Source organism: Adelges cooleyi, unplaced genomic scaffold (genome assembly GCF_023614345.1).
Source record: "Adelges cooleyi isolate 19-005CV unplaced genomic scaffold, UGA_ACOO_1.1 ACOO_flye_CR_arks_rails_tigmint_CR_PRNA_14, whole genome shotgun sequence".
NCBI classification, from domain to species: Eukaryota; Metazoa; Arthropoda; class Insecta; order Hemiptera; family Adelgidae; genus Adelges; species Adelges cooleyi.
Genome location: NW_026095795.1, coordinates 878,010 through 893,338, shown reverse-complemented (window position 1 = coordinate 893,338; position 15,329 = coordinate 878,010). Strand labels below are relative to the sequence as shown.

General features: G+C 28.5%; 2 protein-coding genes across 2 annotated transcripts in view; one reads left to right on the top strand and one right to left on the bottom strand.

Moving 5' to 3' along the window:
- Positions 1-15,329, top strand: part of LOC126847962 (cytochrome P450 4C1-like) — a 41,357-nt gene that overhangs the window by 6,809 nt on the left and 19,219 nt on the right. The window lies entirely within an intron of this gene.
- On the bottom strand, positions 3,671-8,087 carry LOC126847944 (cytochrome P450 4C1-like). Its single transcript, XM_050588387.1, has 7 exons — positions 7,954-8,087; positions 6,963-7,157; positions 6,471-6,720; positions 4,771-5,056; positions 4,375-4,451; positions 4,087-4,276; positions 3,671-3,999 (listed from the first exon to the last, which is right to left on the bottom strand). The coding sequence occupies exons 1-7, from the start codon at positions 8,016-8,018 to the stop codon at positions 3,671-3,673; spliced, it is 1,392 nt and encodes a 463-aa protein (XP_050444344.1). The 5' UTR covers positions 8,019-8,087.

The window sequence follows — 15,329 nt, the reverse complement described above, 5'->3', positions numbered from 1 at the left end:
TTTCACCTCTAAGGTTTAAATAGTTTTAACCTTAACTTCATTTTACTTAACTAGTACTAAACTAATTTCATACTATAACTTTGAAGGCAAAGTTATTTTTTATGCTTTTATGGGAAAAAAATATATATCTTTAAAATCAAAATAGATGAAAATATAAAATTGTTTGTCCACAATAGAACTATACTTATAAATACGCCAAATTGGCACTTGAACGTCAACAAAATGTTGAAAAAATTATATTTTGAGGATACACTTTTTTTCTTGAAAGTTAACGAAAATAAATAATACAACATATTTAAAAATGAGCTTGGACAGTTTTAAAGAGCAGACAGAGGTACACCGATATGTTTGTTTTATTCCACGAAAACTACACAATCACACACACAATCACTTTTTAACGTTAGGGCTATGCATAGCAGAATTATCATTTCAACAAAAAACCAGTACAGTGGGGTCGGTGCATAGTGGGGACGGAGTATAGTTGGGTCGGGGCATATTGGGGACGGGGAGGTTACAGGTTTACAGGAATTTTTAAATCTGAAAGTGATAAAATCACTTTCGAAAAAACGCTTCGATGCAAATCGGTAGTTAGTATTTTCAAGCCAGTACAGTCCAAACCAAGCGCAGTATAAACCAGCAAAGTTAGAAAGTTTTAAATGAAGGTTCTGTATTTACAAATGAGCATCAAAGCGTTAATTTGAAAGCGATTTTATTCAATTTTATCACTTTTATTTATAATAATTCTTGTAGACCTGTGACCTCTCCGTTTCCTCATTGCTTTGATTATATTATGCCTATACTCTACTGTACTAGTCCTCTCGGATAAAATCACTTTCAAATTAACGCTTTGATGCTCATTTGTAAATACAGAACCTTCATTTAAAACTTTTTAACTTTGCTGGTTTATACTGCGCTTGGTTTGGACTGTACTGGCTTGAAAATACTAACTACCGATTTGCATCGAAGCGTTTTTTCGAAAGTGATTTTATCACTTTCAGATTTAAAAATTCCTGTAAACCTGTGACCTCCCCGTCCCCAATATGCCCCGACCCAACTATGCTCCGTCCCCACTATGCACCGACCCCACTGTACTGGTTTTTTTTTTTTTGCAAAAACTTATTGGACCAAATAACACATATACAATGTCTTGTTATATTTTGTTGGAATGGTCGACGATTCATGTTTCAATCGTTTGTACTCCATAGTTTAAATTATAATCGCTTATTCTCAATAAAATTAATATTTATGTATTATATACTTCCATTAAAGCAATCTCACACAAACTATTTATACTTCACAGATTATATTATTTCAAAGCTATTTTATAATTCTATTTTACTAGATTGACAATGTACAAAATAAAATGCAACTAAAATAACCTTTTCATAGATTTTTAAAATGTAAAGGGTGGGATAGTGAAACGGGTTTTACCATTTAAATACATTAGAAAATCGCCGTTTTACTGCCTCATCCTGTATATTAATTTCTCGTTATTTTCTAAAGAAAAATCGATTTTCTTACATATAAATTAAAATAAATCGTATACTGGTACTGTGATGGAGAAAACAATAAATTGTACCTACATATATTAGTTATTAGTTAAATATTACTAACGTGTATAGCAACTAGCGGTCGGCTGTTGCCTGTTATTTAACAATAACCTTTTATGGAGATTTTAAAAATTGTGTTTTTTTAATAATATCATAGGAGCAGTATCATGATGTTAAATGTTCACGAGATTTGATCTAGTCATAAAATAAAGTATTATCATTTATGACTTAATTATTATTAAAATTTATCTTAATCTGTACATAGTAATAAAATAATGAAATATTTTAGACAAAATTAGAGCTACAAGTTGATAAACTAAAAAATTAAAATTAGCACGAAGCAGATTATCTAATATTAGACAATTTAAATAATCAAGCGTGAATCTCTTTAAATGAATAACAGTATAACAATATGCAAAACATTAGTTTTCCTTTAAAAAAATTGTGTAATAAAAAAAACATTTTGAGGCGGTATACTGCATAAAAACCAACACTTAATTTGAATCCAAAAAACAACAGTCCTCTTCATAATTTGCAGGTAGTTGGACCTTATATACTCATAGTTGGCCTTCGGTAAGGTTATATAACGCAGGCTATAAAATAACGAGATAACGACAGTGGTTTTGTCGTATCAGAATCATTAAGTGTCTTAATAAGTACACGGATAGGTTTTTTCCCCAATAAATCAAGTGTCTACTATAATCAGTTACACGATTTTTGTCGCCTGTGATATCATGTAATAAACACAATATTATGATACCGAATATTGGGCCCTAACCTAATCTAACACGGATAGACGTTACCAACTGATAGTTTTTAGTGTCTGTTCGTTTCTCACATCTGGTACACAGGGTTTTTAGGTAAAAAAAAAAAAATTGAATTTGTGTAGACTTAAAGTCAAAAGTGGTACTTGAGCACAAAACCTAATAGTATCATTCTGCATAGATATAAATAAAATTGTTTTAATGATTTGATCAATTTTTTTTAAAGATTTAAGGTGTTTTTGTTAAAATATACGAAATCTGCGAAAACACAGTTTCCCGGCAATTAAAAAAAAACTGTAGTGCCGAATTTTTTTCCCGTTTAATATGTTATGGGTACATATGAGTTCCAACTACTGCCAAATTTTCAACCCAAAATTTTTAAAATTACCGCTAAAAACCCGGAAAAACCAAAAAATTTTTACCCCCCCTAGGGGGGTGGGAAATGGGTATAGTTTAAGTTTGACACAACTGACGTGTGCGGGCATACCAAATAATTATTTCTTATACATTTCAACTCGATCCGACTCTTTTTCTCGAAATTATAGCCAGTAAAAGTTCTAACTTAAAAACTCGTACGGTTTTTTTTTTTGTTTTTTCAACTTTCGTCTGTGAAGAATTAAACTTTTTCAACTTTTACCCACCCAAAGTACCAACTAGATGAAAATTGCGATTTATAGAGTTGCTATTCGAAAGAATTGGTCCAGTATTAAAGAAGTTACAGTGTATACAGATAAAAAAAAACACACATCAGAGTAAAACCAATACCTTCTCGCTTTGCATGGAAGCTAAAAGAACCACGGTTTTTCCATCTACTAATGTACTTATACAAATACAGATAAAGTCATCTACACGTAACATCACATGCCTTATAATTTATAATAATAATTATTATTAGTCATACAAAAGTACCATGATATTTTTAATATTTCAAAGAGTACTACTTTCTATTCACTTATACTACTCTACTTATACTAAATAAAGATGTTTATATAAAGAATTTATTAATTGAACGGATAAATTATGACTAAAAACGAAGGAAACATTTATATAGACAGCTTAAACAGTTTGTAGAAAATATATTGAGACGCGATAACACCAACAATTTGTCATTAGTTATTAAATATAGATATTATTTTTGTTAACCAACACCGATGTATCTAAAATCCAAAAAATATGATAACACAATTATCCAGATGAAACCCTTATTTGAATAATAAGTAATCATATAATTAGCTCCGATGTATCTAAAACCTATAAAAAGAACGAAACCTTAACCCATAAGATTACATAACTAATCAAATAACCATATCCAAATATGTAAATAATTCGTGTCCAAAACCCTGCTACAGTAATCGATTATGTTCTCGCTTCTATTTTAACGTAACACCCGTCGACAAATTTCTGTGTTATCGCAAACATTAAACGAAGATTTTCTGGCTTGGGACACTTATCCGACGGGTAAAAACGATAAGACCTGACCAGTGTTGAGATGACAGTTTTTATTTGAAGCATTGCATATTTGCTACCAACGCAATTCCTGCAACCGCCACTAAAGGCAATGAACGAATACGGATGGCGACTGCGACATGCTTCGGGCAAGAAGTTGTCTGGATTAAACTTTTCTGGTTCCGGGTAAAAATTTGCATTTAAGTGTAAAAGCTCAGTGCATATCATGAACGTTGACCCTGTAGATATTTTTAAAAATAAATTGTATTAGTAAATTTAAGCACCAAATGTGGCAACCTATCAAACAAGTTTGTCTACGGCCGTACCTTCCGGGATTAAATAGCCTCCAATCATTGTTTCCTTTTCGACTTTTCTGCCAAACAAGGGACTAACGCTATAGAGTCTCAGAGTTTCTTTGATTACACGTTCCAAGTAATCCATCTTTTGTAAATCCTCATAGGTAGGTTGTCGATCTGGGTCGCCAGAAGAAAATATTGCCAATAATTCTTCCCACACCTATTTATAAGCAGAAATAAAAAATATATAATTACCATGAATATATAAAATGTTTTATTTTGCATAATTAATAAAACTAAATACGAATTATAATTTACTTTATTTTGTACATCTTGATGAGTAGCCAACATAAATATTGTACATGCATTCGTTGTAGCTGTCGTGTCATGACCCGCTAAAACCAAATTTAAAAAAATTGTCATAATGCTTTAATATGTACACATTGTTTATTTGTTAGGGAATTGAACGTGGTCAATTGTGTTTTATTTGAGTTGAATTTACGGCATTGGATCAAATTAATAATCGGGTTTTCTATGCACGATTAACAACATAAATAAATAATTGAGTTCAATCCCCGCCCTAGATTTTTCACTTTTTTCAAACGTTTAAACACTGTTATAAGTAATAAAAGTACGAACTAAATCTTAAAAAGACCAACTATAATACACACGTCACCAATTTTCTTCAAATACAATTTTTCATTAAAAACGTACCACTTATAATAGTTATTATTTCATCTCGTATTTGGTTAAATGTCATCTGATGTTCATTCTCGAGCAGTATTTCAATAAAAGATTTAGATTTAAAGCCCATACACTCTTCGTTATGTTCTCCTTGACTGTTTTTATTATTTTTCAATTCAGTATTTATTCTCTGAACTAAATCATCGATGTAGTTGTAAATTTTTCTTTGACTTATGTCTTGTTTACGTTTAAACGTCGACAACTGAAATAGACTCTTGTTCATAAACCAAGGGTATGTGATTCGGTGTTCCCAAGCCTAAAAAACAAATTTTTATTACAAAAGGTTGACATGCCAGCTCAAAAACATCTTCTGCATAGAATATTTTAGTTACAAAGTATGTTAGGAATAATGATAATTTGTTTACACTGCAGGACCAAATTAATGGGAACCAAGGAGGGGTATGGCCCCGGCTCTCCGTTTCTTTATCCCAATGGACTACCAAAAGAAAAACTATTTTCGAATGGAAACCGGAGACCAAACGGGACAAAGAGAGCCGGAAATACAGCAAGAAACTATTGATAACGGTAATGAAAATCAGTCATGTGGTAGCCGGCCAAGGCGAAAGGGCATGGCCGTAGAAAACAGCTGGCAGCGGCAAGAGGAAGCGGAGAATGCGGTGGGGGTATGGTATATAAGCTACACCCACGGAAGTGAATCAGTCAGCCAGCAGGAAAGCGCGGTACGAGCAACATCAAACCACAGCCCTGAAGATGTAACGTGCAAGTGTTCCGAAACGTTGGCAAACTAGTCAAGACATCCAAGTAGGAGTAACCTCAAGTCATGTAAATAGTGTAAATATTTTCGAATGATTCTGAAAGTAAAATTCCTGAACATAACACTAATATAAGATGATACTAAGTACCATAAAGTTGTATGAAGATTTTACACAATGTTGTCTTTAAGCTATGAAAAATATATTTGAGTCTACCAAAAAAGCTGTTGTTCAGAAAAAAGCCACTTCAAAATTACCTAACACTAAAAACAAACGTACGTAATTTGGAAAACTTCAAATACTTGATCATATTATTTTTTAGAAATAAAAAGAAATTTTTATTGTATTTAAAATTTAATTTTATAATAACTCACTCCAAGCATTTGCAAGTAATAAAGCAGAAAAAAAAAGTAAAAGGATAAATTAAACATATGTAATTTTTTTTAATAAAATATATTTTACATATTATTGATAAAATGTATGAATTATGTACGTGAAAAAACAATACCATACATTTAAGTTGGTTATGTTTGAGAACGTACTTAAAACTTTTGTTAAATCAAAAAATTCATAGCAAAAAAAGTTAATAAGCTATTTAGTTTCTACAAAAACCAATATGAAGTGGCAACACTGTAGAATTCGATTCCGACAATAAAATATTGATAAATGAGACCCGTTTCTGGGTATCACCTTTTAAAAACATATATATGATGAGACCTAATTTTGGGTCTCACTGCGTATTTTTTTGTATTTTGGTGAGACTCAATTTTGGGTATCATGGCAAATTTTAATCACTATGTAGAAAAACCATTGGCACTCAACGTGTTAATGTTGGTTCTTACTGATAAGTTCTCTAGGGGCACGGAGAAATTTTCTGGCTCTGGATCTTAAATTTTAGTGTTCCTCACCTGGTTTAAAAATAATATGGTTAAGAAACACTGAAAGTAGTAAGCATACCTTTAGGACGACTTGTAAATTCTCAGAAAACTCATGATTTCCGTTTTTTTGTGCATTTAATTTTACACCGAAAGCGGTTCTTCCGATCATCTCCAAAGTCGCCATACCGATTGCAGAGCTTATTTCACATTCATTTGAATTGATTTCTCTTTTTTCGTACAATATTTTGCCCAAGAATTTTGCTTCCTCGTAAAATATTGGTACGAACGATTTAAGCATTGAAAATTTAAACCCCGCAGCTACCATTTTTCTATACATTTTATCATACCAAATTAAAATTATATTTGACATTAGGTAACTTTTAAAGAAAACATTATAATTATTGGTAAAAAAACTGTATTCCTAGAATTTAAAAGTCAAGTATTAACAGTGTACATTATTTTTTAGAATGTGGTATACATATTGACGCTATATTGTTTCTTTTTTACGAATTTTGAAGAATTGTTTTTCTATAATAATATATAAATATAAGATAATACAAAAAAAGTTCACCTGTTCTTTTTCCATTCATGGAACATATTGTTAGTTAAAATTCCATTGCCCGGAATTGATTCGTTTAACACCTTATATTCTTTAGATTTGCTGAACAGGTTAGGATTGGTAAGAACTGCTTCTACGACTTCAGGTGTTTTAGAAAATATGTACAATTGATTAAAAACCCATGCTTTGAATAAAGTGTGATCATAACTGTATTACAAAGACAAAGAACAAATTATTGCTATCTAAAAATCACCATTTAATTAAAGTATTCTCGTATCTATATCACAAAGACACTATGTAGTTATTGTTGCTCTCAAATTAATAGAAAAAGTTTTTTAGCCGAGTCTGCAACCACGAATGAGCTTTTTCATGTTTCGTTGAAGCACCGAATAAATTTAGAGTAGTGGTGGAATTATAGATGATGATGTAGTATATTAAGAAGCAGTAACAAGCTAGTATATTAAAACATCAATTTCTGCCTAATTATGTAGTGTTAAATATCTGGCATAAATGGGGTTGGGGTGGTAATGGGGTTGGGAGTGGTAATGGGGATGGGAATGGGGATCGTTTGCCTTGGCACGTAACGCTATTATCTGAGAGAGATTAGAGATAATAGATATGTTGTAATCACAAAGATCAAATTATAAGTGAATACAAATTCAATAAATAAACAGGTCATCATATTTCCTATGAATTGTTTAAAACCAGTTATTATGATAACACTAAAATATTAGCCAGAAACTTGATACGTTTACTAGCCACCTTAGATACTAGCTAGTTCATATACTATTTCATTATCTATAATTCCACCACTAATCTAAATTTATTTGGTAATTCAACGAGACATGAAAATGCTCTTTCGTGGATGCAGACTGGGCTGAAAAACTTTTTTCGTTATTAATTTTTGGTAACACTTTTTTCGGTTATGTGCCAGAGCTAAGACATGAAATAGTTAATATAGTAACACAATGTAATAGAAATTCGTTAATATATATGTAATTACTTTCTGGCCATGTTTAAAATATTTATCAATAATTTTTCAGGTCCTCCAAGTAAAACGGGTAACATTCCTACTAAAAAGAATCCATCTGGACCGGGTATTCGATTTGCCAATGACGTCTTTCTCCGGTTTGCTATTTTATAATATATAACTACCAAAAACAATATTACCGCTATAAGTATAACGATAATGTTATTTAGGCTTGTACCATTTATTATGCGTGACACCTGAAAATATTATATCCATAAATTCTTATTTTTGTTAAATATAATCTAGTTCTATCAAGATTATATACTCAAAACATTGTTGAAAAAAAATAATCAATATGAAGTAATATTTAGTTTAAAATAATGACTCTATTCCAAGAATAGACGAAGTTGAAGATGGATTTTGAAAGCCAGGCAAAGTGACTAATTCATCAACTACATTATTATTATTACTTATTGTTCATTAAAATATTTGGAAGTTATAACCTATTACGGTCATAATACATTTTGGCAAAAAAAAAGGCTTAGTATATATGACAAAGTTTTAAGATTTTATCTACATCAATTAGCCTAATCTTATTCTCTAGCCTCTCCAAATTATGACTATGAATTATACTACAAAAAAGTATATTTTTGATTATTAAATAATTTTTACATATTATGTATACATTATAAATTTCCCATTTCCCAATCGACCACTTCAAATTTTTAATTCATTAATCCCAAGTAGAAAAGTTTATAAAATACGTACCTTTACCATTCGTTTGAAGAAATATAAAATTAACCGATTAACAGCCCATTTATTGTCAATAAAATTCTTTATTAATTGATTTAATTGATTACAGTTATGATGAATTTCCGAAGATACGAGACCTCCTTGTATATAATATTATTTAGGATTAAAAAATTGGCAAGTATGTTTTTACCAAAAAAACCGGCCTAAAACACTTATTGGATTTTGATATAAATGTCTTTTGGTTATCGAAATATGTTGTTTAAAAAATGTGATATTTATGTTGTATACAAAAGTGAAAATGATTTAATGATGATAAAAATTATTTTTAGTATTTACTAATGGTAAGGTTAAGTTAGGTTAATAACAATTAATATTGCCTAGTAGAACTTTAACTAGTTTGTAAGGCGAAAATATGTAATTAAATGTAGAAAGGGTGTGTGGAACCAAATGATAATTAATTTATCTTACACTATACTTAGTAAGCAACTTAAGAAACACCATGGAGCATACACAAAAATAAAAACATTAATGTGAAAACAATACCTTTGCAACTAAGTATTGAGGCTAAAATGTTTAACGATTGGGTTATTAGTAAATTACTAAGAACATTAAAAATTATTTTTACCTGCCAAAACGAGACCATTTCGTTTAATTGCATTTTCTATAGGATGAATACATGAAATACTAATACTAAAACCAACTTTTAGTAACTATACAGTACGACTAACTAGGTTTTTCATTATTCTAAAATGTATAATCTCACGCGCACTCTTACTAGTATTTAGAACAAATAAATAGTATTAAGTTTACAAAACAACATCGTTGTAATTAATAATTACGTTCATATGCTATGGGAAACTCATATTTTACTTACTACTCATACTTTAAGCTACTATTTAATAATTTTTTAGCGTTGAATTAATAATATTTTACCTGCTAAAACGAAACCATTTCACTTAATTAAATTATCCATATGATGGGAACTTGAATAATAAACTTTTAGGAATTATACACAATGACTAATTCGGTTTCTAATTATTTTAAAATGTTTATTATATATATGTTAAACTACTATTTAATATTTTTAATTGCAAAATATTACGTTAATTTTTTTAATAAACAAAAATGAGTCGACTTACTTTTCGGTGAACAATTTTTTTTAAACAACAATATGCTACTTATATTATAATCCAATACGTTTTTGAGTCTTTTAATTTTCGGCTTACCGTTTATAAAGATCATATTAAATTTTTAATACTAAATAATACTTTCTTTTTTTTTTTATTGGTAAAAGGACGTATTTTTTAAACTCTACTATTTGGGAATTATCAACTGATCATGTTGACTGGACGATTGGGAAATGTGAAATTTATGTTATATAACAATTTTTTTGGGTCACACAAAAATTAGTTAGTACACAAGAAAAGGTAAAATCTACGATTTTTAAGTTTAGGGGTAATTTTTATTTCAGAAAAAAAGATTTCGTTCAAATTTTATCTATGTAATTTATTTATTAAACTAGTTATGGCCATTTTTAATGAAAAATTAAAGAAATGTTTTAGTTTTACGAATGTTAATTTAAACTCTTAAATTTTAGATAAAAAATAAAAGACAATTTGGCGAGATCTGAAGAAGATAGATTAATTATAGTGTTATCATTTAACCAATATAAATGATTTTAAAAATGTATGTGGATTTTTTTTACTTAAATCCCTAGCCATAATAACTGAAGTGTTGAGTTAATAATATTTTACCTACTGAAACGAAGCCATTTCATTTAATTGACTTTTCCATAAGATGGAACCTAGAAGTTCAAAAGTTGAATAATTAATTTTTAGCAATTATACACAATGACTATTTTGGTTTCTAATTAATTTTAACATTTATAATCTCATGTCATACGCACTCCCGCGGGAATTAAGAACAATTAAATTATATTAATTATAAATTATTTACGTTTACATAATTTGTTGAATACTTAACAAGGTCATTACACGTTTTACGAGAAAAAAAATACTTTTTAATTATTCAATATTTTGCATTATATGAAATAAAGCCCGCATAATTAGGTCGTAATAATAAGGGTGTTACTGCATATATATATATATATAAGCAAATCAATGTAAAGACAATAATGTGGTTCAAATTGCATTATTCGGGGTTGTGTAACCTACCCGACATACTTTATTTATTATTTATTTTGGTATAATAATAACCTAGGGAATTCATACCTTATAATTTAATAAAATTTAGTTTTAACAAACCTATAATTTCTATGGTGGAAAACGATATTTAAAAATTTAACTATATACATATGAAAAAATATTTTTAAAACAATAATAATTATTTTACCAACGTTCCTGTGACCCATGCAGATTTTTTTGTAGAAATATAGCATAATACATGTATGTTTTTAATATTCTGCAGAATTATTGCTTTTATTATCATTTTCTAGCGAATAAAAAAAATAATTGTTCTCAGGTCAATATTAAAAATCGAAAAAGCGTTAAATTGGTGTTTTATTTTGCCCGATTTCAAGTGCACAGGTATGTTTTTTTTTATTATTAACTTGCTCATATTTTTATGATGTATAGAGGGACCAAACGAGTAAATCGGTTAGGGAATTTTTCATTCTAAAATATCACCTTTTCAGATTGGCCTCGAAGTTAAATATGTACTGAAGAATTAACTCTAAAATAAAAGAAAAATGTATTGTATTACATTTTTTATATTATATTTTTCAAATAAACTTTCAGTTGATTCATGATTATCTTACTGGATGTAAACTTAACCAAAATTAGCGTAAAATGTAAATAATATTAAATCTTTCTAAATTCTAAGCAGTCTTAGACCCGGCCGGTGGAAATAACGAACGTTAGACCTAAAAGAAATGAAACAACTTTTACTAATACCTGTTATAGAACTAATTCCATACTGTTCAGATTAGTAAAATCAGGAAAAATTAATATTTCAATGGACGATTAAAATGTCAGTACAGTTTAATTCAGAACAATAAGCTAAAAAGGCATCAGGCATGCATATATTATTTATCATTATCACTATTTAACATTACTGTTTACTATAGGGCATGCAAAATACACACACTTGCGAAAATAAGAACAATGCTATAATAATAATATTTATTAACATAATAGAATATTAATTTTATCTCTTGGGAAAAAAAACCAAACAACCTTGTGCATTGTTATGGAAATAAATATTTATGAAAAATAAAAATTATATCTAAAATAAAAAAAGAGTATATTTTAACTCGCTTAATATTTGACTGATTGTGCTAGGAAAGTATTAACATTTCAGTTTCCATTGCTATTGATGTTTTGGTATTTTATACGTAATTTTATAAAGTGTTAGTTTACAGAAAAAATAAAAAAAACTTTAGTTGCGTAACAGCGCTATAGACAATAAAGGTTATAAGACTACACTGTTTCTTAAGTGACGTTTAGTTTTTTAGAAGTTTATCAACAAAATAACAATGAACTACTAACAAGGTTGTTTTATTTTTTTTTTCCTAAGAAACAAAACTAAGTTTCTAATATGATAATCAATATTATCAAATCATCATTGTACTTGTAAATTGCAGATAACTGGAAAATGAGATAACTAAGAAAAAATATATAGTTATTTTATTGTGGTGAGCCCCTCCAAGCCTGTTATAGTCTAACTCCAATATGCATTACCGTCTTTATTTTTCTTATTAATATTTTATTTTATGCGTATCTCATATCACATTAGCTCTGTCGTTACAAGTTCTATTTTCATCACTACTTCTGTTTTAGCCACGACTTCATCTTCTACTCCGTTGCTGTTTTAGTTGTACCTTTTAACTTTAAGGATCAACCACTAATCATCTTATTACTAGGTATTGACGGGAACTGAAAAACTATTTATGGCTAGGGGAATAAGATTAGGCTAATTAAAGTAGATAAAATATTTAAATTTTGTCAAATATACTAATTCTTTTTTTGTCAAAATGTTTTATGATCGTAATAGGTTATAACTTCCAAATATTTTAATGAACAATAAGTAATAATAATAATGTAGTTGATGATGAATTAGTCACTTTGCCTGGCTTTCAAAATCCATCTTCAACTTCGTCTATTCTTGGAATAGAGTCATTATTTTAAACTAAATATTACTTCATATTGATTATTTTTTTTCAACAATGTTTTGAGTATATAATCTTGATAGAACTAGATTATATTTAACAAAAATAAGAATTTATGGATATAATATTTTCAGGTGTCACGCATAATAAATGGTACAAGCCTAAATAACATTATCGTTATACTTATAGCGGTAATATTGTTTTTGGTAGTTCTATACTATAAAATAGCAAACCGGAGAAAAACGTCATTGGCAAATCGAATACCCGGCCCAGATGGATTCTTTTTAGTGGGAATGTTGCCCGTTTTAATCGGAGGACCTGAAAAACTATAATTGAATATGATTAATATTTTCAGAACGTAATTACATATATTCACGTTTATCTAATATATATTTATATATTTTTTTTGATATTCTTATTTTTTACTTATTTAAGAGCAACAATAATTTGTTCGTTGTCTTTGTAATACAGTTACGAGAACACTTTATTCAAAGCTTGGGTTTTTAATCGATTGTACATTTTTTCTAAAACACCTGAGGTTGTAGAAGCATTTCTTACCAATCCTAATCTGCTTAACAAGTCTAAAGAATATAATGTGTTTAGCGAATCAATTTTGGGCAATGGATTATTTTTAAACAAGAAGTTTTATGAATAGAAAAAAAACAGGTAAAATTTTCAGAGTTATTTTATATTTATTTATCATTATAATTATAACAAAAATAATATAGCGTCAATATGTATAACACATTTTAAAATATAATGTAAACTATTAATACTTAAATTTTAAATTCTAGGATTTCAGTTTCTCGCCAATAATTATAATATTTCCTTCAAATTTTCCTAATATCAAATATAATTTTAATTTGGTATTATAAAATGTATAGAAAATGGTAGCTGCAGCGTTTAAACCTTCGATGCTTAAATCGTTCGTACCAATATTTTACGAGGAAACAAAATTCCAGGAACCAACTTTAACAATAAAATATTTTTTTTTTAAAATTGGTATCACTTTTTGGTACACTATTTTAAAAAAAATATGTTTTATTAAAAAACATACATATGTTTTTGTATCCTCTTTTACTTTCTTTTCCCTGCTTTATAACTTGCAAATGTTTGAAGTTAGTTATCACAGTTTATTGTATTTTAAATTTAATTTTAATTTCTCAAATAATAATATGGTCAAGTATATGAAATTTTCCAGATTATCTATGTTTGTTTTATATGTGAGATCACATTGATATGGCTTTTTTCGAGACAACTGCTTTTTGGTAGACTTACAAATTACATATGTTTAATTTATCCTTTTACTTTTTTTTTTCTGCTTTATTACTTGCAAATGCTTAGAGTGAGTTATTTTAAAATTAAATTTTAAATACAATAAAAATTTTTTTTTATTTCTAAAAAATAATATGATCAAGTATTTGAAGTTTTCCAGATTACGTACGTTTGTTTTTAGTGTGAGGTAATTATGAAGTGTCTTTTTTCTGAACAACAGCTTTTTTGGTAGACTCAAATATATTTTTCATAGCTATACGACAACATTGTGTAAATTCTTCGTATCTCTTTGCGGTACTTACTATTATCTTATATTGATGTTTTGTTCAAAAATTTTACTTTCAGAAACATTCGAGAATATTTACTCTATTTACATGACTTGAGGTTACTCCAACTTGGAAGAAGACATCTAAGTGGGATCTAGTCAAAGGCGAACTAGTCAAGAGACTAGTTCGCCAACGTTTCGAAACACTTGCACATTACATCTTTAGGGCTGTGGTTCTATGTGGGTCCCGGCCATAGCCTTCCTTTAAATATTATACCTTTCCATGGACAATTAAAAATATCAGTACACAGCATGAATAGGAATACGATAAAGGAATAAAGTTTAAAATGTTTTTTTTTTAATGATTACTCATTTATTAAAACTTGAAAACAAATTCCAATAATTTAGGATTTTAAAGTCAGGGTGTTTTATTTCTTTTAGGTCAAACGTTCGTTATTTTCACCGGCCGGGTCTAAGACGGCTTAAAATTTAGAAAGATTTAATATTATTTACATTTTACGCTAATTTCGGTTAAGTTTACATCCAGTAAGATAATCATAAATCAACTGAAAGTTCATTTGAAAAATATAATATAAAAAATGTAATACTATACTTTTTTTTTAAATTTTAGGCCAACCTGAAAAAGTGATATTTTAGAATAAAAAATTCCCTAACCGATTTACTCGTATGGTCCCTCTATATATCATAAAAGTATTAGCAAGTTAATAATAAAAAAAAACACACCTGTGAACTTGAAATCATGCAAAATAAAACACCAATTTAACGCTTTTTCATATGGACCCGAGAACAATTATTTTTTTATTCACTAGAAAATGATTATAAAAGCAATAATTCTGCAGAATATTAAAAATATACATGTATTATGCTATATTTCTACAAAAAAATCTGCATGGGTCATAGAAACGTTGGTAAAATAATTAACTTTTATAAAAAGCGGTATTGTTATAAAAAAAATGTTTCACATGTATA